Genomic DNA, 25,336 nt, shown 5'->3' with positions numbered 1-25,336 from the left:
AGGCGGCTTCCTCGGCTTCAGCTGCTTCCGATGAACGAAGAGCGATGGATTGGCTTGACGCTTCAATTTTTTTTGTGCCACAGCTCTGCAGAATCAACGGCTCAAATTGATCATCCGTGAAGTGATCCTGCGCAAACGTGAAATCAGAAAACAAGGTCACCGTAATACCTCGCTCCTTCAAGTATAAGGCGTAACACAACATTCCCGGCACAAGTTATCGCCGGGAAGTCTTGTATACGGTGTTCCTTTTTTAGCTCGCCGCCAGCACAGGTACTTATCTCTTGTTCTGCTACATATCGCCGGGAAGTCTTGTATACCGTTTTCCTTTTTCAGCTCGCCGCCAGCACAGGTCCTTATGTCTTGTTCTGCTACGCGATACACGACTAGAATACTGAGCACACTTTTCACGCGCAGCACTTTCTACCATTTTAAAGATAGTTATCGGTCCTCGAGGATCTAGGACGATAGCGACAAGAACATTGATCTTCACCGACCACCGAGTTGAGTTTTTGCTGAAGGCGCAAAGTCGCCTTAACTATATAGCCCTAATCGTCTTTCCGCAGGTAAGCGCCCATTTTTCCCTACGTACCGTCACCGCTTCGTAACATACTGCGATACACTCAAAACGTGCCGTTCGCATACATTCAGGCCACACAAACACAGCGCCATGGATTGTATAACCGAGTCAACAAAAACCACGTGCGTTTGAGGACAAGATGAAATCCGGCCACGAAAGTTGCAAATGCAGCGCGAACATGCAGCGCGAACAGTGCAGCACTTAGAAGGGAGAAAAACTAACGAAGCCTCACACAGCAAGTGGCAGCATGTGAGATTAGGGATCATTGAAGAATCGCTCGCTTACCTCACACAGCCGGGACCATTGTGTTGGGTTGAAATGAGCGCGGCTGATTCTTTGAAGCCAGACCTTCCTCTGCGCCGCGTCTCGCTTCGCTGATGGAATCCGGAAGAGTCGCTTGCCGTCTGTTTCGCGTGTTCTGCACCCGAATGCCGAGTAACACGGCATCGCGAACACTACGCCTTAAAAGCGCAAAGGAGACGCGATGCGTGGTGCCTCCATACACGGCTCGCAATGATCTGGCACCGCGATGGCGGCGGGAGCAAACAACAAGCAAAAAAAAAAAGCACGCGAGAGCACGTGACAGCATTCGGGGAATCGGAGGGCTGAGCCAACACCCTCTAGAAAAATATGACATATTTTTTAGAGGGTGTTGGCTGAGCGCCGAGAGAACGGGCAGGAGAGGAGGAAAGCGGCAATCTTCAAAGGATGTCGTTACTTTTTTTATTGAGGGGCTTTACGCCCTTGTGCACCGCAGCGCCCCTAGCTAAGGACAAGAAAGAAAGCGAGCGCGCGTCGGGAACGAGAGAAAGAGAGCGCGCGTCGGGAATGAACGCCCGTGTAAAACCCCTATATAAAAAAGTAGCGACACTCTCCTCCTCCACCTTCCCTCCTCCTCGATTCTCCTCTCCTTCGCGCTCGCTCCTCGACCGTGGCGCCGCCTACACCGCTCGAGCGTAGCAGACGACCTTTCGCAGAGTGAATGCGCGCTTAGCAAGGCGGTGCGTTTGAACGTTTGCGTTTGCTTTCTACCTTCGAGTAACTTCGTGTACAGCATAGAATTTCTGTAAGGAGGGTTATATAAATTCAGTGACGGCAGGTTTTCGTTTATTCCTGTTTTGAAAACTTCTTTTAAGTACCTAAACGAGCGCCAACGCGTGCGCTACAAACGTGCGCCGAATGTATCGCGTGCGCTACAATTAGGTACGTAACATTTGTCAAGCGCATGTCGCAATATCTTGTTGCGAATTGGTGTAAATAATAAGTTTGTGATCGAATGTCAACATCTTGGCCTCCAGCAAGCCCTCGGTAACCTAAATAATCCGCACCGTCCATACCATGTGAATTCGCGACGCGTATCAGATGACGTAAAAAGGCTGATAGAGGACACAAACAATCGCTGCTCGGAAGGTTCGATGGGGCATTACAAGCTACAAAGCTGCCTACATGCGTGCTTGCCAATATTATAAGCACGCGCCAAGGCTCGGGGTGGGCGCTTGTCCTATTATGGTTCTAGTGCCTCATACTCGACAGAATTTTGCGCGGCCGGTCATCCAGTCGGGACTCTGCGTACATAGAAAATGAAATCACTTTTTTAGCATTCGCTCGCGAAGCGGGAAGGCGGTAACATGCAGCGCTTCACTCAGTCTCAAACTAGAGCATAGTGAGCTTACGTTCAGTAAATTATTTTTTCAGGTTTGTGACTTGTCACGTTAGCTCGTCCGTTCACGAAGTGACGTACTTGTCGCGAACAGAGTTGCATTAAGGTGCATGTTTTGGGAACGGTTGTGCTCACTCGGAATTTGCGAGATACGACTTTAATGAAGTGATGACGCGCGAAGACTTGCTGCGCTGTGATGCAGCCTAAATTGCGCTAAATTAAATATTTTAGTAGAGGTCAAAATGATCTGAAACAGCATTCGAGTTGGTAGTTCATGGTTTATTTTCAGCATAGATGAATTACAGGTATGCTTTTACCGTCACAAGTCTGTGTGCATAATTACACTTAGCAATACAGGCATTGTTCGCATGCATGAGTTTAAACAAGTGCAAGATGCAGTTTTAGAAGTTTATTAAATTTCTTCCTGCCAATTCGATGAATCCACGTCTTTCTTCTTAACCCGTCGCGCTTACCGGACGGTATCGAGAAGAGTCGCTTGCCTTTGCTAGAAGTATTTTGGCATCCAAAGGTGCAGCAAGCCATGGTTATGGAAAATGCCTTGAAGCGACGTCGCACTTGCCACAAAACATAGTTTAACGCATTCTCAAACTTAAACAAGGAAGAACAACGGTACCAACGTGCGCTCCTCGCCAGTCGGTAGACGCTTATCAAGCGAAAATGGCGACGGAGCGTGATCGTAAACAAACGCAGCCAGCGTCCGGCGGCTCGGCGGTCCACGTGATGCCATTAGGACAATACCAATGCGGCGTCGGCCTCGGACAGGGTGTGCGAGGAGGCGGCGGCATTCTTCAAAGCGTGACGCTACTTTTTTTATATAGGGGCTTTACGCCCGTGTGCACCGCAGCGCCCCTAGCTGCGGACGAGAGAGAAAAACGCCGGAAGCGTCTCCGGAAGCCGGAAGCTAGCTTCCGGAAGCGGAACCGGAAGTGGAACCGGAAGCGGAAGTCGGTTTCCGGTTCCGGAAGCCGGAGCTTGGCGTACATATATATATATATATATATATATATATATATATTGTAGTGAGGAATATGCATGTAGGCGCTGTGGGCACTGCCATTGACGAATTCACCCGCCTACACAGGTCAATGACATCTTCGATATAGCTGGTGAACGTTTCACCGTGAAGTTGCGCGCGCCCACGTAGGCGTTCAGCGCGAAGCTTGCGCACAGCGGGACGCCCGAAAACTTCTGCAAAAGTGGTCTTGAATGCAGTCCATGTGGTGAAATCGTGTTCGTGGTTTCGGAACCAGAGGTTCGCGACGCCGGTAAGGTAACGTTCCCGACGCGCTTTCTCACTCGTCGGTAGCTAGGGGCGCTGCGGTGCACAAGGGCGTTCGTTCCCGACGCGCGCTCACTTTCTCGTCCGTAGCTAGGGGCGCTGCATTGCACCAAGTTGCACAACACGTTGTGCAACTTGGTGGTGTTGTCCCACTTATTGTGCCGGCTTACCAGCTCGTACGATGACAACCAATCCTCCACGTTATGATCATCGGTGCCGCTAAAGACGGCAGGATCACGCTGGCGCAACACACCAGAAACGATGACCGCTGGAGGCTGAGGTGTATCTTCCTGGGCGGTGTCGTCAGGCATGGTCGTAGCAGTGGCTAGCGTCCGGCTTCGGAGTTCCAGTTTTCGAGGTTACCCAGCACTTCCACCAAATGAAAGGGGGATTTATTGAAACTCGTCCGAGGGATCGCAAGTGGCTCTTAGGGGCGAAGCTCCTTAGGGTGTAAGTCTGTCCCTCTTCTGTAGTAGTAGTAGTAGTCGTCGTCGTCGTAGTACGTAGTCACGTCTACTTTTATGAAAAACAAAATTCCGAAAATTGTGTCCGTAGCGCGGAATCGAACCAGGGACCCCTCGCTTCCGAACTAGGGATGGTAATATCGATGAACGATTAATCGATTAATCGACTAAAAGTACGCCGCAAACGATTAATCGTCATCGATGTGTACCTTTAATTTAATCGGTTTAATCGATTAAAGAAGTTCGATTAATCGTTTTCCAGACAGTGACTAAAGTGGCGTGAAAATTTTGAAATCGTACTGTAGAATGCGGAGTACGAGCAACGACCGCGCGGCTGCGAAGACCGAGAGCGACTGTCGACTGTTTTCCCGAGTCATGTCGAGCTGGCCAAGCGCTTCCCCGCTTTACGCGCACGTCACACAGGCTGCCTGGGGCACGGAGAGAGGCCGCCCCCGTGGAGGAAGAAATAAACTAGGCGAGAGCATTACGTGAGGCAGCTAGTCTTGGCAAGCGAACTCACCGTCAAGCGATTTCCTTCGCTTTTTACTTCGCAGTAGGGTCAACACGTGACCCTGAGTGACAACGTATTGGCCGATAATGTTTGGTTCGCAGCAGTTTCAAATCAGTGCGCACCCGTTCAGCTGCGCTGCTGCCCTGCACCCGGGAGCATTAAACCTACCGCGCGCTCTGATGTGGCGATCACGTGTTGCGCCATTACTTCTTGATGTCAGTCGTGCTGCGATGTTCTCTTCTGATTATTCCTTCCTCCATGCCCACCCTCCTCAGTAAGAGCCATCTTTAACATACAGGGTGTTCATTTTTAAGTTTTACGGAATTTTTAGAAATCGCCTGTGGCAGGTAGCATAAATTTATCATTGAGCTGGGTTATTCGATGAGGCGCAAATTCGCACGAGAAATCGAAACACATATTCAACTAATTAACAAAAAATCCCTGATTAACTTCTTAGTTATTTACTTTACGACACATATAAGAATTTACGAATTGTAGCCGGTGATTTTGTCAGGCGTATCCACTTGCAATGAATTTCCAGAATGACACCAGTTTCGAGATATGCGCCATCATACTCGCCATAAAAATGCACTGTTGTTCCACTTAATTTTTTACCAAAATGCATTGAAGCACAAAAGTAACTGTAACGTCCATGTATTTCGTCCCACACTTTGAGAAATAGTATCTCGAAACTGGTGTCATCCTGGAAATTCCTTTCGAGTAGATGCATCTTGCAAACTCACCGGCTACAATTCGTAAATTGCTATATGTGTCATAAAGTAATTAACCAAGAAGTTCATTAGTCAATTTTTGTTAATTGGTTGAATATGTCTTTCGATTGCTCGTGCTACTAATGTCCACCGCTCAACGATAAGAATTATGCTACCTGCAACAGGCGATTTTTAAAAATTCCGCCGCATATCCACCGCATATCCACCGCAATTCCACCGCATATCCACGGGGTGAATGATGATGAGTGGGCGAAGCTCCGGAGGGAATCATCGGTAAACCGTGAATCTTCCGTGTAATTCGCCCAGTCTCGCCGCAATAAATCGAACGATTGACTTCCACCAATGACACGCGCCATATGTGACGTCATTCCTATTTTATAACAGCGCCCTTCATTATAATTGCACCATCTCCCGCTTAAGGGGACGCTAGCACAAACGCGTTAGAAACGTGCAGTACTCTCTAGTAAAGGGGAGAGGCCACAGCGTCTTACGCAGCCGTTTACACATGCCGGAACGTGCACCACGTTTGCCGACGCCATCACATGACTGCTGAGAGAGTATAACCCCCGTATTCATAAACGCTCCTCGACTTGAACTTGACTCGACCTCTCCCTTACCACCGAGCAGCGCTCCTATGACTGGGCTACAACTCCCGACACTTGGGGATCTGATCACTTCCCCATCTTGATCACCCCCGGGTGTGGGAGAAGGCCGAGGTCACGAACATACCACGTCACAGACTGGTCCCTGTTCAGGAAGCGCTGCAGTGAGTTGGAAGATGGCTGTGACCTCCTGAGTGCCATCATGGAGTGCGCCCAGGCAGCCACAGTCCAGTGCTCTGCTCTGCCCGATACTCCTGCCCCGGATCTGCTCCTGCTCAACCTCCGTGCGTCCAGGCGACGCGTGGAGCGCCGAGCAATCCGGACGGGCAATGCAGAGCACTGGACCGAATACAGGAGAGCGGATGCCCGCTGCAGACGACAGGCCAGGCGCAGAAGGAGCCAGAGCTGGGGGAGCCTCTGCGCCACCATCGAGAACCGCTCCAAGGGCCCCCTGGCCTGGCGCCTCCTAAAGTCCCTGACCGGCAGGAAGGTCAACCGCCACCCCGTCCTCGCGGTGGCTATCTCGCTGGGCATCAGCGAGGCGGCCCTGGCGGAGTTGCTAGCGGACCACTTCGCCCCCCCCGGCTGCCCTCGCTGCGGCCATCCTGCCGGTCGGACTTCCCCCTGCCAACCCGCCTACCTGCCTCTGGAGCTGCATCCGGAGTGGGCGACCAGCCAGATCGCGGCCATCTGCCAGGACCCACTGACTCTCCACGAGCTGCAGACGGCCCTGAGGAGGGGCAAGCGTCGCAGTGCACCGGGAGCAGACGGAGTGACACTCCAGATGCTCCGCAACCTGGCCACCAGTGAGCAACGACGCCTGCTCGACTGCTACAACAACATCTGGTGGTCAGGACAGGTGCCGGAGGCCTGGCGCACAGCCATCGTGGCCCCCATTCTGAAGAGCAATAAGCCGACCAACGAGCTGTCCTCATACCGACCGGTCTCTCTCACCTCCGCTGCCTGCAAGGTGATGGAGGCCATTGCTCTGGCACGGCTTGAATGGGTGGCCCGCGCCTGCGGGTTCCTCGCGGACCAGCAGACGGGCTTCCGGCGCCGAAGGTGCACTGCGGACTCCATCGCAGACGTCGTCTCCACCCTGGAGGACGCCAGGGCCAGCGGAGACCTCGCCATGCTCCTCCTCATCGACGTCAAGGGGGCGTTAGATGGCCTCCCACATGCGGTCGTCCAGCAGGCTCTGGACCTCCTGGGCATTGGCGGCAACCTGCGGCGGTTCCTGTCATCGTTCCTGAACGACCGCTCCCTCAGGGTCCGCGTGGGCCATGCAAGGAGCACTCCCCGTCCGGTAGCAGCAGGCGTACCAGAAGGGTCAGTGGTGAGCCCGTTTCTCTTCAACCTCGCCCTGGCCCGGTTGCCTGCTGCACTGCCGACCGACCCTCACTACAAGGTGGAGTGCTCCATCTACGCGGATGACATCGCCCTGTGGGTGCGGGGACCGCCGCAGTCAAGCCGTCACGTGTGCCTGGCCCTCCAGAGAGCCCTGGACACCACGGCCGCCTACCTGGGAAGCATCGGACTCTCGGTTTCGACGGGGAAGACGGTGGCCCTCCTCGTCCACCCGAGAGCAGCGGCACGGCGCTCAGCTCCCCGGCTGCAGCTGGAAGGCGTGCGCATCCCATGGAGTACGACTGTGTCGTACCTTGGGCTGCGCATCGACCACCGGCTAACCTGGCTACCGGCAGTCGGGGCCATGCAGACCCAGACCATCAGGGTCCGCAAGGCCGTGTCGTAGCTCCTTGCCCGTGGAGAGGGCTGCTCGGTGAAGTGGGCCCTGCGGCTCTACGAGGCGGCGGCCACATCACGCCTGCGGTACGCCCTCCCGCTGGTGGCGCTGCCGCCACGCCGCCTCGAAAAGTTTGAGCTGCAGCACCGGGCGGCCATCCGACTCTGCCTGGGCGTCCCCCGGAGCTCCCAGATTGCCGCTACCCTTGCGGAGGCTGGAGCATGGCCCCTGTCGCTCCTCTTCCTGCAGCAGGGGCTGAGGCACGTCGACCGCCTCCACCATGCTCCTGATGGCAGAGGCCTGCTGCGCCGCCTCCAGTCCCGGCCTTCCTCAAGGATGGGTCAGCTGTGCCGCCTCTACGAGGAGGTGGTTGGCAACCCACCGCCGAATGCGGTACAGCTGCCCCCACCGCAGAGGCCTCCTGTCCCCATCGCCACGGAGCTGCCCGGGATTTCGAAGAGGCGCTCGCCCGCTTGCGCCCTGCAGCAGACGGCCGCCTGCCTCCTGGACGAGACCCTCGGGGACCACCTCCTGGTGTACGTCGACGGTTCGGTCGTACCGGACACCGGCTCTGCGACGGCGGCCTGCACGGCACCAGCCCTGCAGAAGAGCAGGCAGTGTCGACTGCCCAGACACGCCAGCTCGACTGCAGCGGAGGTGGCAGGCCTCCACCTGGCCGTCGACCTACTCTCCGAGGAGCTTCCTGGGGTACCAGCGGCCATCCTCTGCGACTCCAAGGCAGCCCTCCTCGGCCTGCAGAGGCCAGAAAGCGCCAGCCTTGGGTCGCACTGCTGTCTAGCCGGCTGACAGCGCTGCAGGACGCGGGCCACCCGGTGTCCCTGCACTGGATCACCGCCCACGTAGGGATCCCGGGCAACGACGCAGCCGACACCCTGGCGAAGGACGCCCACCACACCACTGTGCCCCTCAGTCGGGCCGTGACGGAGGGCGACTTCACAGGACTGAGGCTGCGGCGACACCTGGCGACCCACCACCCAGACAAACGGGTGGCACTGGGATGCCCCCCACGACCACTTCCCCAGCGAGGCCTGGCTCGCAGAGAGACCTCGCTCCTTCTCCGGCTCCGCATCGGCTGCAGCTGGACGGCAGCACGCAGCTACCGACTGGGACGAGCGACGTCCCCGGCCTGCAGCTCCTGTGGGGAGCCGGAGACGATCGAACATCTCCTGCTGGCCTGCCCGGCGTACCTCCAGCAGCGGGGCCCACTCCTGCAGGAGTTCCGCCGCCTGGGCCTCCCCTCTGGCAAGGAGGAAGATCTCCTCTTCCCCGGCCGACACCACCTTTCTGCACTTCGAGGCGTCGTGGAGTTCCTTGACTCGTCAGGGCTCTCCGCACGCCTCTAAGGACATTTCTACAAGCGGGAAGGCCTCACGGCCTCCCACCCCACCCCGGGCCTGACCGGCCTGGCACAACACCCCTGCAGACTCTGCAGCACACCAAGGCCTTCCATCTCGGCCTGATACGTGCCGCCTATGCCTGCCGGTTTTGCTTCGCCCAGCCATGGCGACTCCACTCTATCCCTTCTTTCGCTCCCACTTACCCCTCCCCGTTGGCGCTGAGCCGTGCTCCCTCAAGGGCTGCAGAAGATAGCGCCAACCTTTCCCTTTCCCTCAAGAACCACTTATCATCACTTGAACTTGACTTGCCACCACCTTCAACGCGTTTCGAACGCGCTGCCCAAGGCGGTGGCAAGTCAAGTTCAAGTCGAGGAGCGTTTATGAATACGGGGGTAAGGCGGAGAGGCCACAGCGTCTTACACCAGCTTCTTACACGGGCCGTAACGCGCTAGCACAAACGCGTTAGAAACGCGCAGTCTTTCGTTAATGTTGGGTATTTATTGTCATCGTGGTGCGCGTGTCCATGTGCGCTTCGTGGCGTAGTGGTTAGCGCCGCGCGTTCGGTAGCGAGGGGTCCCTGGTTAGATTCCGCTACGGACACAACTTTCGGAATTTTTTTTTCATATAAAAGTGGACGTGGAGTACTACGACTTTTATGAGAAAAAAAAATTCCGAAAGTTGTGTCCGTAGCGGAATCGAACCAGGGACCCCTCGCTACCGAACGCGCGGCGCTAACCTCTACGCCACGAAGCGCACATGGACACATGCACCACGATGGCAATAAATACCCAACATTAACGAAAGACTGCGCGTTTCTAACGCGTTTATGCTAGCGTGTTACGGCCCGTTAAGCAGCTGGTGTAAGACGCTGTGGCCTCTCCGCCTTACCCCCGTATTCATAAACGCGCTGCCCAAGGCGGTGGCAAGTCAAGTTCAAGTCGAGGAGCGTTTATGAATACGAGGGTTATACTCTCTCAGCAGTCATGTGATGGCGTCGGCAAACGCGGTGCACGTTCCGGCATGTGTAAACGGCTGCGTAAGACGCTGTGGCCTCTCCCCCTTGCTAGAGAGTACTGCACGTTTCTAACGCGTTTGTGCTAGCGTCCCCTTAAGCGGGAGATGGTGCAATTTTAATGAAGGGCGCTGTTATAAAATAGGAATGACGTCACATATGGCGCGTGCCATTGGTGGAAGTCAATCGTTCGATTTAGTGCGGCGAGATTGGGCGAATTACACGGAAGATTCACGGTTTACCGATGATTCCCTCCGGAGCTTCGCCCACTCATCATCATTCACCCCGTGGATATGCGGTGTTTTTTTTTTTCTTCTTTATGGACGTGAACCATCATCTACCCTTGACACCGTACTTCCGTATCACCCGGACGCCTCTGAATTCACCCCGCTTTCAGAAGTTGCTCGACATGCTGGAGAGTGCCGTCAACTGGCTCGCTCATTCACGTCGGATACAGAAGGCATCCAAAAAGATCACCGCGACCACGATCAGCCAACACAGTCCTTCGCCGTGGATTCTCACGTCTGGCGTCGTCTGCCATTCCAATCTCCAGGCCTTAGCCCAAAGCTTGCTCCAGAATATCAGGGTCCGTACCGGATCGTCGAATATACATCGCCTGTCAACTACGTGGTCGAACCGGTGACACCATCTTCGGACAACCACTGCCGTGGCCGCGAGACGGTTCACATAAGCCGCCTGAAGCCGTACCATGACTCCCTCGTCGTGGCATCACCTTAGGTCGCCAGGATGACTCACCTTTGCAGCGGGGGCAATTGTAGTGGGGAATATGCATGTAGGCGCCGTGGGCACTGCGATCGCTTCTACGCGAGACCCGAGCTCGAACTGCGGATGCCAACAGCTAGGACTGTGCCTAAAGAGCCACTTGCGATCCCTCGGACGAGTTTCAATAAATCCCCCTTTCTTTATATATATATATATATATATATATATATATATATATATATATATGCGTATACATACATACATAGTGATCTCCATGCCAACCAGAGCTACGGACTACGAGGGACAAGGCTCGGCCCTAAGGTGCTTCGCCCCTAATAGACCCTCGAGGGACCCCGGCTTTGATAGGCAAGATAGAGCTAGAGTGATTGCCTAATACCACTTTTTGCGATCGATTTGACAGATAACTTTTAAAGATGTCATAAAAAGGCCCCCGGAAGCCCAATAAACTTAATTTCTTCAACAGAATGTCGTGATTAACTGTCTCAAAGGCTTTACTAATATCCAGGAATAACGCAATGCTAAAGAAATTTTGTCGAACGTGGAATATATTTCATCGGAAAATGATTCTAAAAGTAATGTAGTACATTTACCAGCTACAAAACCAAACTGATGACAGGACAAAATCGAGAAATTGTCAATGAAGCATTACTTCCAAGAGAAACTTTTCTAACACTTGGGACAGTATAGGCAAAATAGATATAGGCCTATAATTTTCAATTACCCCCTTTGTTCCTCCTTTGTGAAGCGGCTTGACTAAAGCAGTTTTTAGTATTTCATAGATAGAAGTATCGTTCAAAAACCCGTTCAGCATAAAAAAAATGCCTGACAGTACCTCAATGTTTCTTTGGAGCATGCGCGCTGAAAGGCCATCAAAACCGGGTGGTTTATTCTGTCTGAACCTGAAAATTATCCTACGTAGATCATGTTCCGATAGCTTCGGCAGGAAGGCGGAAGCAGATAGAGCTTTTTGGAGCGTGAAGTCCAACGCATGCCCGTAAGCTGCTCCATCCGACGAACGAGCAAAGTGACGGTTAAATTTATTAGCGGTGGTTGCGGGGTCATTCGAAAAGGTATCAGTGGCAGAGCTCCGATCTTCTTTACCTCGAAGGTCATTTATTAAAGACCATGTCTTTGCCGGGTTTCTGAAGGATAAATTGAATTGTTGTAAAAAATACTGTCGTTTTAATGATCTAATAAGGGCAACAACCTTGTTTCTAGCTGCTGTGTACTCTGCACGAAGTGTTTTATTTTGAGGGGAACGTTTCGAACGTTTCCACAACACATCTCTCTCCGCTATAGCACGAATTATGTTAGCATTTAACCAGTTATGATTCTTTCGGCGTTTCCTCGTTACACGTCTTTTTGCCAAGTTTTCGAATTTTTGTATTTGTTCACAGAAGCAATCATGGACATGTGCAGCCTTTAAATTCATTAACGCAGACCAATCAAACGCTCTAATTAGGTCATCCAGCTTGCGCTGGTCTATTATACAAATATGCACAACGTTGCTAGACGAGTCATCTGCGCAAGCACGTGTTACCATTGGGACTGACGACGCAAAGCGGCAAGCCACAAAATAATGATCTGCCAAACGTTTAGTTATGACACCTGAGTCTAAAGAATTGTTCGAAGTGCGAACCGCAATATCATCAATGCAGGAACTGACTACATGTCCATTTACCAGCTCTTCTCTGGTTGAAATGTTTATAGTATTTTCAATCCCGTGGGAGGCTAAAAATGATAAGTAGTCCGCTACCACGCCCTTTGAGTGGCAAAGAGCGTTTATGTTAAAGTCTGCAACTAGGCATATGTCATCCACCAGGTTGAATCGTTGCAAGAATGCTTCCGATTCTATTAAAAAGCGACTGACGCTATTTGATGGAGGACGATAAAAAGCGAATACCGATAACAGGAACCACCCCCGAGCCACTTTGATAGCAAGACATTCGGCCAAAGTGAAAGATACATCAATGTGCGACACGCCATACACGTTTTTCACAAAAATAGCAATCCCTCCTCCTCGCCGATGTGATCGTGTCACAAAGTGCGATTGATAACCGTGTATAACAAACCTATCCAAGTCTGTTTCTGCGACATTAATTTCTGTAACAACAAACATATCCACAAAACTAAGTGTTGAAATGAGAAGCATTTTAATTTCTTCCCAGTATTTCCGTAAACGTCTAATGTTAAGATTAATAACTATAACGTCGTCATTTGACTTGTGACTGCAGCTGTCACAGAACGACTGAAAATCAGGAAACTCGTGGCAGGTGCTTGCCATTATATTAGACAATCTTTTCAACGTCTGCTAGCGTGTTGATCCGAATCAGAGCCGAGGATTCATCTTTCTTTGTGAAAATCTTTCCGGCTTGGACCCAGGCGAACTTGTATCCTTTTTCTTTGGCAACTGTCCTTGCTCGCCAGAACAATTCTCGATTTTGCTTGGTTAGATTTTTATTGAAAAATACTTTTGGCAGCTTATTAGAGTGATAGAACTCCCGCAACTTGCCACGAGCCTCGAACCATCTTTGCTTAGAGGTAAGAGACGTGAAACGCACCAAGACTGTGGGAATCGAGTCGCGTTTTCCTTGTAGGCGATGAGCAGCTACCACCTCTGAGAGAGTGAAGTCCGCTAATCCCAGTTTTGCAGCGAGCTGCCCCAACGTCTGCTTCAAGTCTTCGTGTTGTTCTTGTGGAAGGCCGTGAATTTCCAAATTAGCATTGCGGCTATATTGCTCGCTGTCATTTTGAACATCGTGCAGCCGCTGAAGCTGCTCTGCCTGCGTTTGCACTGTAGATGTTAGAACGGCTATCTCAGATTGGTATTTTGCGTTTTGAGTCTTGCCTTCGTTTAGCTGGGCGATAACAGAGTCGTATTTATGCGACAGAAATGTCACCGCTTCCTCTAGATGGTCAACAGACTGAGCTACTTCCGAAAATTCTTCTTTGAGGCCTAGAAGTGTGTCCACTTTTTGGGTCAAGGATGGTAAGCAGAGAAGACTGTCTTTTATGACCTTAAGCTCAGCCACCAGTGACACGTCCGGGATCGCATTTTCCACTACGTGAGTAGTATCAGACTGAGCAGCAGAACCAGCACGGATTTTTGTAGTTCTACAGGTTTTGCAAATCCAAGCTTCTCTTTTATACATCCCCATCGTAGTGAACGTATTATGGGCAATACCCGAGCAAGATTGGCCTAGGTGATAGGAATGCAAACAGCTTGAACACGTCATTAACTTTCCGTCAGTTGGCAGCTGTTTGTTAAACACAATGCAATTTTCATCATCTTCGGACATTGTGACTTCAGCAATAAAGCATAAAGATTGCACTCAACAACAAAATTGCAGTCGGCGGTGATACATGTAACAAAAAAATAAAAAAATGAAGTCGCAACACTCTACCTGTTAAAAAACAAGGTATCAACGCTGGGCGAAGGTATCGCCGCCAACTGCAAGGAATCGTGGACGACCGGGCAAATTTTATAGGTGCTCCTCTGCCAGCGTTTCCAGGTGAAGTAGACGGTTGTAATAATAATAATAATAATAATAATAATAATAATAATAATAATAATAATAATAATAATAATAATAATAATAATAATAATAAACGGGCTGAAATTCAACGTGGCAAGACCCGCCAACGTTCCAGGTCACCTGCCTTCGTCGAGCTAATTGCCTTCCTCTCCGAGAAAACGTCGCCACTTTGGCACCTGCCAGTCCCTGAGTCCTTGCCAGTCCCTGAACAAAGCAAGAAACAAAGGGAAGAAGGCCATCGACATCACAAGTCACCAATAGGACCAAAAGTCTGCGGCGAACACTCATACACTGGCACCTCCATGGCCACCCCGCAGCCGACCCTGACAACCAAGGAACCACGCGGGGTTAATTTTGGTTGCAGACTTCTTCACTTTCCTTCACAATGAAGGTCTCTGTCGATTGTACTGTATCTACGTGAGAGGATATTTATGGCCGTCCTGGCCCCCAGGTTAACGCGAACCACTAGAGACTCTGATCGGGTCACCACCTTATACAAATGATGTAAATATATTTCTTTTCGTTTTCATCACCAGGATGCGCGCCTTCGCAGTAGTCTCCTGCTTTCTGCAGTGTAGACCTATCTGACCCAGCCCAGATCGTATCAACGCCGACACACTTCCTGGCCCATACAACTTTTTCGGTATGTGCCACAGTACGAAAACAATTATTATCATCAAGACGCGGCAATCACTTCAAGGGATTGTTGGTGGCGCAATATGCACAGCCAGCTTCTTCGCCAATCCCCCCTTGTGGGTATCGGCCTGTAGTATGAAGTACCTTGGTGTTTCTTTGTTCCCTTAGACGTATATAAGCTTGGGGAACATTACTGGCGAGAACGAGTACCGGTACTACAGCGTGTTGTAAATACTTTTGTTCCGCACTACCTTTCTACATTTGGAAGCGCAACTTGCATGTAATCTGTTGCTGGCTGCAAATAAATTCTATGTACAGCAGATTCTTCATTGTGCTAAGATTTCTATTCATTCAGCGTTTTGATAGAACCGAGGCGAGACAAACTCTTTAGGCCTTCATGTGCAGGCGAGCTTGGCTTGGCGCATCTATTTTTGCGACAAATAGTATGTCACTTCTTTTTCCGTGACAGTAAGCATCCAATAATTCGAAAATTCATGCGAGTAAACTTCGTCGGTGCTTTACTCAGTCTAGTGGTATCATCCCGATATTCTCAACCTCCCTGTTTACGGGATTTCATCTATGAAGTTTGCAAGAGTAGAATTTCGAGCCATTTGGTGATGCATGTTTGACTACGGTGAAGCGCGATAGACGGGGCAAGAAAATACGAGACAAAAGGGAGAAGCGCTACGAGTAGCACTTGTTCCCTCTGCCTCGTTTTCCTTTGTCCAGTCTATCGCACTTCGCCCTAGTCAAACAAATACAAAGTCTATGTCGCGGTGCATGTTCCTTTAGTGTTTTCCTTCTCATGAATACCGTGACACGCTATCGAGGAAATGGCTGTAGAAATTTGCGCTTTCATGTCTTTCCCTCGTCCCTGTACTGCTTTCTACTGCGTGAAAAAGAAATAAAGTTTCTATTCTATTCTATTCTGACGCGAGTGCGCAAGGTGCTTCTTTCCCATGCAGAAAAACATTTTTTTCTACCAAGAAACTCAAATAAACGCTACCGGTCAAAACCGTATTTTATTGCCGTGTAATAATTTCCCTTTATGCGATGTACCGGAAACAAGAGAGTATTGCTTTATCAGTTCTAAAGATACATTATTGTTTTTGGACGTGCGGCAAAGGTATCTGAAGCAGAACTCTGCTTTGAATTCGCCTTGCGTTAGGCATTTGATTGTGCCTGACACGATGGTGTGCCCTATGATATGTTTTTACCAACTCGACTATGCAGTTTATGGAAGGCGAGAATTATGCACCGTACTGCAGAGCCTGTTCTTTCTTTGTCAGTGCAGTACAGTCAAATGATTGTTCCCATGCAGACATCGTTGACCAAACACGATTTCAAGTGAAGTGGTACCCTCGATAGGTTAGGTGTGTGCCGTTACCTGCCTTTTAAGGGTCAATTGTCATCGTTCTCATTCTCTAATAGTGTATTCATACAAAGCAACTCTCTAATGTGGAATATACCGCCTTTTGGTTGTGTAGCTTTCATACAAAGTTAACGCGCAGTAATAAATACGATGTATGAAAAAATGTAGCCGAGTGGTTAGAGTATCGGCCTGCTACGTGGGTGGGCCGAGGTTTGTAACCCCGTGCCATATGCGCTTATTTTGTAAGGGAGGCTGAATCTACTCGGCGTGAACCCGACTAGGACCGCCCAACCAACAGATCGCCGACCAAATGAGGCCAAGCCATGGAATGGTACGCAAACAAATCTGTGCTTTAAAAAACACTTAGTATCTGATATTCTTTGTTCTCTGCTGGTTAGCCTCCTTGGTACAAAACTCAAATGGCGCACTCGTGGTGGCAGTTTTTCTTCGAACGCAAGGTATTTTTCGAAATAACAGCTGTATCGCTGCGCTTATAGCACTGTACGTTTGTGAGAAACACAATTTGGTTGAAAGCCCTGATTAGGAGAGCTGACAACGAATGACCCAGCTCGTTGCCTTTTTGCCGTCTCGTCTCCTTGATGTTTCCTCAAATCGTTTCCAGCACGTCATCATTCTAACGAGGAGTCTGCATCCACATAGAAATGCTTGCTCGTAGTGGTGTATTTATTATTTATTTATTTATTTATTTATTATTATTTATTTATTTACTGATACCTCAATTGCTCCTTGTTCGGGGTGTCGTATTCTTGTGACTATACGGCTCCTAAATTGGCAAAGAGAGAGAAAAGTTTGTTCATGGGAATGTTGATAAGGGCAGACAGAGGAGACTGTCTCTGTCCGGCCGCTTCACAACTGGACCAAAGGTTTAGGGAGTACCATGGAAGGAAAGATGAGAAAATGAGGTGAGAATTCCCTATTACAGTCAGTAGTAGTGATCAGAACCATGTACCATGTACAAACTGTCCGCAGTTCTTACAAATTATCGACACGCACTGTCGACTGCTTACGAGAGACTATTCTCAAGCTATACAACGTTCATATGGCCTTACGCAAATGTGTCCCCCAAGCAAGATACACTAATCAAGTACATCTGCACGTTATACATATACTAGCTACCGCGATCATGCAGACGAACACGTTACGTAAACGCATGTGTAGCATGGGTTATCAAGAAAGCCGCACCTTGTTGTGTTAGCCCAGGCATGCTGAATATTAGGCGATTATTGCTGCTATATAATTACCCAGCACTTGGTCCCATCCCCAGAAAACTTTCTGCAAGCAGAAAGCCATTGCGCAGACGTGCAGGTATGCTATATGCTTATATGAACCGGTTTATATGCACTCATGTGTAGAATTTTGCTTGTTCTTGTCAACTGCTGCTCTTTAAATAATGCTGTGGGCTTTAATGATCTGCTGCTCGAAGACCGAGAAATCCTTGCTCTTAGATAATGGGGCCAATTATCAAATGGAGTTTTTTTTTTGCTGTTATTGTAATTCACTTTTTTTGTTTTTTTACAGCGTAAAAGTTAAAAATTTTCCTTTGTGCATAATTCGAAATTCTGATCCAACCCTTATGTTGGAACTGGTGTTAAGCGAAGTTTTCTTTAATGATTTCGCAACTAGTACAGCAAATAAGAAAATGTAAAGTTAGAAAAGCACAGAATTGATTGCAGTACAACATGACGCAAATGGATTGATGCGAAGCCGGCGTTTCTTCAAGACCGCTAGGAGCGCGCGTTATTCATATACAGAATGAAGTATTGAGGACTTCATCTAGCAGAATTCTCGCTTTTTGCAACCCGTTCTGTTTGCGCGCGACTTATTGGTACTGGACAAAAATATATCTGGATCTTCGGACCAACTTCCTATGGTAAACATAAGAGATCATTCAACTCGCAAAAAGTTTATACCCAGCGTTCGAAAGAGCAGCAGGGAATGTGAAGCAGTCTTGAGAGCAATATTGCAGGACGTTTTCTCTATGTAAAGTAACTCAACTTCATTCAGCCACTCAAAGTGTTAATAACGAGTTGAGTTTTTTGATTGGAGCGTTATATGACGTGTCAATGGCTTAACGAGAGATGTACGATTGTACGAAAGAGAGATGTAATGCTTTTCGTTTGAGAGTACTATTGACCGTCGGATGGCCGCCTTCTCTAATATGTGCTACTTCAGGGTTGACTGGCATTTTTTCTTACGAAAAAAAATGTCGCAGTCTCGGCCGAAAGGCGAAGCATCAATTGCGATAGCAAATTTGTAGAGAGCCATACGGAGTAGGGATAGTAGTTTCATCGGCTGCATAAACTTGGACACATTCGCTTACTAACTGAATTAAAAAGCGTGGTCTCAGCGCGCACAAGCAAACATGAATAGATCACACTCAATGACCGCAGACAACCACTGTCAAAACGCTGGCAGCAAGCCAAGATTCGTGCGGTTTATTGCTTCAACGGAAACTGAGCGGCGAAAGCACAGCGCACGAACGTGAGAGCCGTGTGGAGATCGCTTTCAAGATACGGAGCGCGCGACAGCCCGCACCGACGCAAAGTACAAGTGCGCGGTTTTTGGCAGAGTAGAAGCTGCCTCCCCCCTCCCTCCAGCGCTTCCCTCCCGCTTTCGTCCATTCGCGTGGGAGATTAAGTCGCCAGTTGCCCTTGCGCCCGGTTGCAAGATACGTATTTGACGCCGCAGCACAGCGTCACCCGCCCCCTCCCTCCCTCCCATACCTCCACGGATTTCGCGCGACGGAAGAAGTGGCGTTTGCTCTCCGCCGTGCGTTCGCTCTCCGTGAAAGCGCGTGTCCCCTCGCGCACTTTCACTCGCACATACGGCGCGGTGACGATTTTATCGCCCTTGGACTTTATAAGGAACCTCACAGCGGCGACGGCGATGGCGACGCCGACGACATAAATCCGCGTGAAGTGTCCATATAATTGCTATCGCAATAAAATTTTAGCGCAGTTAGCGCAGGAGCTTTCTCCGAACATGATTAAAAGACTATAAGGTGTATGTGGCGCGAATTATTAAAAGTGGTGCATGGGTTTTGTGAAACAAGCTATACCTTCGGGAGTTGTACTTATTAAAGCCAAGCTTTCTATGTCTCACTGAATCGCCCGTGAGCACCGAAAACGGCACTGCAGGAAAGCCAACTAACACAATGGAACTCTCTGCGCATCTGCGCACACAATAGAACGACGGCTCCGCATCTCAGCAGACAGACAACGGCGCACGACATACGTATCGCAGAACACCACAGTTTACATTCGTAATTGTACCGATGGGAGCAATGGGAACTGCAATGCCATGCTACCCAGACGAGCAGTATATATCTGCAATGTATACGTGAGTCACGCAATGAATTCCGGGCCGTCACCATGGGTAGGTTGCGGCTGCTGCGCACGGCAGACGAAGCTGCCGTACGCGAACGTAAGCGCGAGCGCAATCGTGCGCGTAAGGCCGATCCCGTCTATCGGCAACGGCAGAGCCTCTGACCATCCACCACAGCGATCACAGGGCAATACTGTGCAAGTGTAGAGTCGTCCGGGAAAGTGTGAGTGTGTGCGTGTAATCAACGGCTACATGATCTAAAATAAAGGCTATGCAATTAACTTGACGAAATATGTCTTCATTCAACTTCAGCGTTCAAAAAATAGAGTCGCATACAAGCAATGAAATTCCATATGCGTCGCATCGGGTCGCTCAGCATTTCTTGTCTCCGTTGCGTGGTCGTTGGCTTTGGACTGACTTTGATTCAGTTGGCATAGGAGAAAGCTTCGCGTTCAACCATCTTTCTTGAAGAAAGGGGCTTTGATGTTTATTTCAGAGAAGCAAACTTCGGCTGATAAACCTGTGTCCTCACTACTTTCGCCGAAGGAAAGACCGTTTAGGTTTACAGTGTGGGCAGTTTCTTGCCGGAATTCAGGCTTTTATTTTCGTCTTCCAACGAGGCCCCAGACGGTCGTGAGTTATCAATTTCCATGCAGCTGCTTTTAGCAGCTGCCACGCTATCTTCAAGTTAGGCAGAAGTTTTTAGAAGGGGAATTGAGAAAGGGGATTGTAATGACTTTTTTTCTGTGTATTGCTTTCACGCTAGTTGCTTCAGCAGTGCTTAAAATAACATGTTTGTAGGTACAGAAGTAATCACCTGGCCACCCAACCTTACAGCAAGGTACTTATTATGGAGGATGAATTTCTTTCCGTAATGTGCACAAGAAAGTGGCATTCATAGTTTGACGGTCTGCACTTTCACGTCGGCAATGCTTGCGTTACCAATGTGGCGTGTCTGACTGAGCGAGTGACAAAAGAAGCGGCACCACGCCATGCGCGATAACTTCTTCGCGGCCAGCCCTTCTGGAAAACACGCAGGCGCGAATGTTGAGGGTTTCGCCTCGCTTGGCCCGTGCGCGAGCTATGTTTAGGATTCCCCGAGGCCGAGATCCGCGTGTAAACAGCGCAGCTGGCCGAGCCCGACTTGAATGCCACGTGTTTTTCCCTTCGATGTCACAGCCACCGTTACTAGAGGCAGCGTGTTTTCTACGAGGCCACCGGGTGCTAAATCAGAAAGCACCGCATTTACGTAAGAAGCAGGCGCCCTCCGGAAACGAAACAAAACTTTCTTGGCGGGCATAGACCCAGCTCAATTTCCGGATGGCTGGTCGCGGCGAACTTGCTGAACGCAAGCTTCTGGCGGAAACACCGGACGGTGGGTGATAGCTACGTGCGTAAGGTCCTTCTCTCGCTTGCTTTTCAGACTTTGCCACCTTTCGGCGCCCGTTGTGAAGAACCTGAAAAAATAAAATATGTTTTGTCGGTGCCCGATATAGCTAGTATTTTTTAACATAATTTTTATAAATCGGAAGTGAAATACAGCACAATTTTTCTCATTAAGCTGCAATGGGATAACGTAAACATTCCCGCCAATGCCACGTCATTTCGCGCATCATCAATCATCAGAGCAGAACTCGCTCAGCCGACAAGGCGGACAATTACAGTAGTGCAGAATCGGGCAAGAGGAATCCCTACAATGAACCGGTGTATGACCACTCGAAGAGGCAGACGTAGCTTGTGACAGTGACAGTGACAAGAACTTTATTGGTCCTGAGAAACTGGCCAGGGGGAGCCAAAGGCTGCCTCAGGTCAAGTCGGTGGCTCCGCCAACGATGGCACCGGGAGGCGAAATCCCGTTGCGATGTCGTATGGGCCCTCTGGACTGCCTGGAGTTGGATGTGGTGGTGGTCGCTTCTTAGGAACTCCTCCCACTGTTCCTTTGTGGCAAGTATAGAGTTTTCTATGGCTGGGCACAGTCAGAGCATGTGATCGAAAGAGCATTAGTCGGCTCCGCATTTGGGGCACGACAGCGGAAAGTGCGGGTCTATCCTGCTAAGGGACCGCGAAGTGGGGTACGAGCGGGTTTGTAACATTCTGAGCGTGCTAGCTTGTGGCTTATTGAGTTTTGGTGAGGAGGAGAGAACCACCTCCTTTCCAAGCGGTAGTGTGAGACTATCTCGTGAAAGGTGCACAATGGGTCTTTCTGGATGCTAGCCTCGTTACGAGGAGGGACGTTGAAGGCTGCGCGGGTCGCGAAATCGCGCGCCAGCCGGTGAGCCCGTTCGTTGGGGTTGCAGCCGTGCGGTTGGATCGAACTCCCAGGTGGGCCGGGAACCATGAAATGTGGAAATACGCTGCGGTGTCAATTTGACCGAAATTAGTGACCTTGTTGATCGCAATTCTATTCGCCCGTTTCGATACGCGCGCCGCCGAAAAGGACCTAACGGCTGTACGGGAATCCGAGAAGACGAAGAGGGGAGAATGTGCGCTGTGTATAGCCAGGGCGACAGCCGCCTCCTCAGCCTCGTGAGCATAATTGGTGCGCACAGAGGCCGCATTCACCAGATTGCCTTTCGCATCCACTACCGATAGGGCGAACGCGTCTTCACTGTCGTATCTAGCGGCGTCTACGAATAGAGCGTGTAGTCCCTGTCGAGTGATCTGTTCGAGGATTGCCTGAGCTCTCGCGCGTCTTCTACCTTCATTGTGTACTGGGTGAATGTTGCGCGGAATCGGGTCTACCTTGACTAGTGAACTAACGTTTTTAGGTAGGCAGACTTTATCCTCCGGATCGTGCCTGGGCCGAATGCCTGCCTCGTTTATTATTCTAACTCCTGCCTTGCTGGACGATAGTCTATAAACCTGCGCCACCGAGTGGGCTTCTATAATTTCGTCTATCGTGTTATGGAGCCCTAGCTTCAGTAGTCGTACCGTGCTCGTGGACTGGGCAAGTCCCAGCACACGTTTGAGGCCCGTTCTTATAAGCGTGTCTAATTTGGCTTTTCTCTGCCCTGCTCCAATTAAGGTAGGGGGTTATATAGGTAATGTGGCTTAGGAAGAAGGCCTGGAAAGCTTTGATAAGATTGTCCTCCTTTAGCCCGCCTCTTCGGTTAGAGATGCGGGTGATCATTCTGATGACGTTTCCAGCCTGACCACAGAGCTTATTGAGAGCCGTCGCGTTGCAACCCTTGGCGTCGATGAGCAGACCTAGAATTTTGACCGAGTCTATCCTCGGTATTGGCTGCCCGTTTTTGGCTTTGATAACTATCGGAAGACTTTCCAGAGGCTCGAGGTTTCTGACTCCCTGCCTAGATTGTCTGTACAGCAAGAGTTCCGATTTGGACTGGGGAGAGATCGAACCCCGTGCCGGAGAGGAATCCCTCGATGGTTTCTAGCGCGTTCTGTAATGAGTGTTCAATCGTGGCCATTGATCCTCCCGGCACCCAGATCGAAATGTCATCCGCGTAAATGGCGTGTCCCACATTCTGAATCTCGGCGAGGCGAGCGGAAAGCCTGTGCACGGCTATGTTGAACAGTAGCGGTGAGAGGACCCAGCCCTGCGGGGTGCCACGGTTTCGCAGCTCGTATGGACCTCCCGAAACCGTTCATAGCCTGATGTGCGCCTTGCGGTTCGCCAGAAAGGATTTAGTGAAGTCGTGAAAGTTCCTTCCCAGGTTAAGGGCAGAAATTTCTCGCAGTATGTGCCTGTGTTTGACCCTGTCGAAATCTTTGGCGAGGTCCAGCGCGAGGATTCCCCTTACATCACGGGTCTTATTATCAAAAATAGCCCTCTTGAGAAGAAGCATAGCGTCCTGTGTTGATAAGGACTGTCTGAACCCAACTAGGCTGTGCCTAAAGAGTTCCCTGCTCTCAATATGTGCAACGATTCTGTTGTGGATCGCGTCTTCCGCGACCTTGGCGATGCAGGAGGTAGGAGTTATGGGCCTCAAATTGGCGATGTGTGGGGGCTTATCCGGCTTAGGGATGATTACTACTTTGACGGTGCGCCATTCTTCTGGGACTTGGCCTGAATTCCATACCCGGTTGATCTCGTCTTTAAGTGTTTCGATGGCCCTGTCATCCAAGTTCCTGAGTAGCTTATTCGTGACTCCGTCCGGCCCCGGCGCCGATCTGCTGTTAAGGTTGTACAGGACGTGTCTGATTTCGGACGTCTCAAATGGCTCGTCCAGATCTGGCGCCGGATGGCCTTCGTAAGCAATTTCCTCGCCCCGGCGGTCCGAACCGTGGGCCAGGGGGAGGTATGTGTACGCTAGGTTTTCGCTTACCTCCTTATCTGTGAGACCTATCGAGAATTGTTTTTTACGAGTCTATCCGACGCGAGATTGAGTGTGCTCCTAGATCGCTTATCGCTGTTAAGGAGATTTTTAAGCAGGCTCCATTTACTTCCCCTTCGCGTGCGACCGTCTCTTTCTGCACATGTTTCATCCCATTGCTGTTAGGCGATTTGGGATGAGTACGACTCGATTTCCCTGTTGAGGCGCGCGATTCTCGCCCTGAGTCTGCGGTGGAGTCTACTGGTCCTCCAACTTTCCAAAAGGGCATTCTTTGCCTCCAGGAGGTGGGCAAGCTTCGAATCCATTTTATGTGCCTCTATGTCTGTAGTGATTTCTTTGGTCGCCTGTGTTACCGCGCTGTTAAGATTTTGTATCAGTTGTGTATAGGTTTCGCTTAGTGGGACCGTTTCGCTTCTGATTTTGCGGAACAGGTCCCAGTCCACGTACGTGTACTTCCTGGGGGGTTTGGGGCTTACGCGCACTAGGAGTTCTAGAATACGGTGATCACTGCCCAGGTCCTCTTGGAGGTTGTCCCACGTGCCTTCTGCGCTTCGGAGGAAAGCGATGTCGGGTGTCGTGTCACGACTGGCCGAATTACCGATTCTGGTAGGGAACCTGGGATCTGTAGTCAACGTTAATCCGAGCTCCGCGGCGGTGTTAGCTAGGTTCGTGCCCTTGGTGCTTGAGTAACCATATCCCCATTCCGTGTTGGGGGCGTTAAAGTTTCCCGCGACTATCAAAATTGCGTCTTTCGCCGTGCGTACCGCGGCGACCAGAAGCGCCCTGAAATCCCTTCTTCTATCCGCTGGGGAACTGTATACGTTAAGAATAAATACGTTGGCGTTGCTTGTTCTGCTCGGTATGATTTCCAACAGTTGAGCTTCAAGTCCTGCCTTGTATGAGGGAACTTCGTGCATTATAAACGATATGTTTTTCCTAATTAGAATGGCGATACCTCTACCTCTTCCCCCCTTGTCCGCTATCGCGCGGTAACCTGGGAAGGAGATTTCTTCGCCGCTTAACGTTTCTTGTAACAGAATCGCGTGCGGTTTATCCGCTATTGATATGATAAGTTGTCCTAGGGGGGCCTTGCGCCTCTGGAAACTCGCACAATTCCACTGCCAAATCTTTAGGTCTTTTGCGTTCGCCATTTTGATTATTGGGAATTATAGAATGGCCCTTTCTCACCGTTACAGGGATTTGGGATTTCTTGCGGTTGCTCTGCCGACGCCAATGGTCTGCCTCTGGGCTGGATCTTGGATCTTTCTAAGTGTGTAATTCTTCCCTCTATCCTGGAGAACAGTTCCATAATTCGCTTTTAGAAGGAAGCTAGTCTGGCAGTTAGCTTGCCTCTGAGGTGCTTAGTTGTGGCGGCTTAGCCTGACGGCACCGGCATCAGTCTGGGTTACATCCGGGTCCACCATTTCCTCCTCCTCGTCCCCTTCCGTC

The 25,336-nt window shown here is 50.4% G+C and overlaps 1 protein-coding gene across 1 annotated transcript in view; it reads left to right on the top strand.

Annotated features, from left to right (window-relative positions):
- The window catches only part of LOC125946144 (uncharacterized), a 140,490-nt gene extending 116,867 nt beyond the window's left edge, over nt 1-23,623 (top strand). Inside the window, 1 exon segment of the mRNA XM_049668641.1 lies at nt 23,438-23,623. Within this exon segment, the coding sequence (XP_049524598.1) occupies nt 23,438-23,623 (186 nt within the window).
- The last annotated feature ends 1,713 nt before the right edge of the window (nt 23,624-25,336 follow it).

Source organism: Dermacentor silvarum, chromosome 6 (genome assembly GCF_013339745.2).
Source record: "Dermacentor silvarum isolate Dsil-2018 chromosome 6, BIME_Dsil_1.4, whole genome shotgun sequence".
NCBI classification, from domain to species: domain Eukaryota; kingdom Metazoa; phylum Arthropoda; class Arachnida; order Ixodida; family Ixodidae; genus Dermacentor; species Dermacentor silvarum.
Note: the sequence above shows the minus strand (reverse complement) of the source record. Positions and strands in the feature narration are given on the sequence as shown.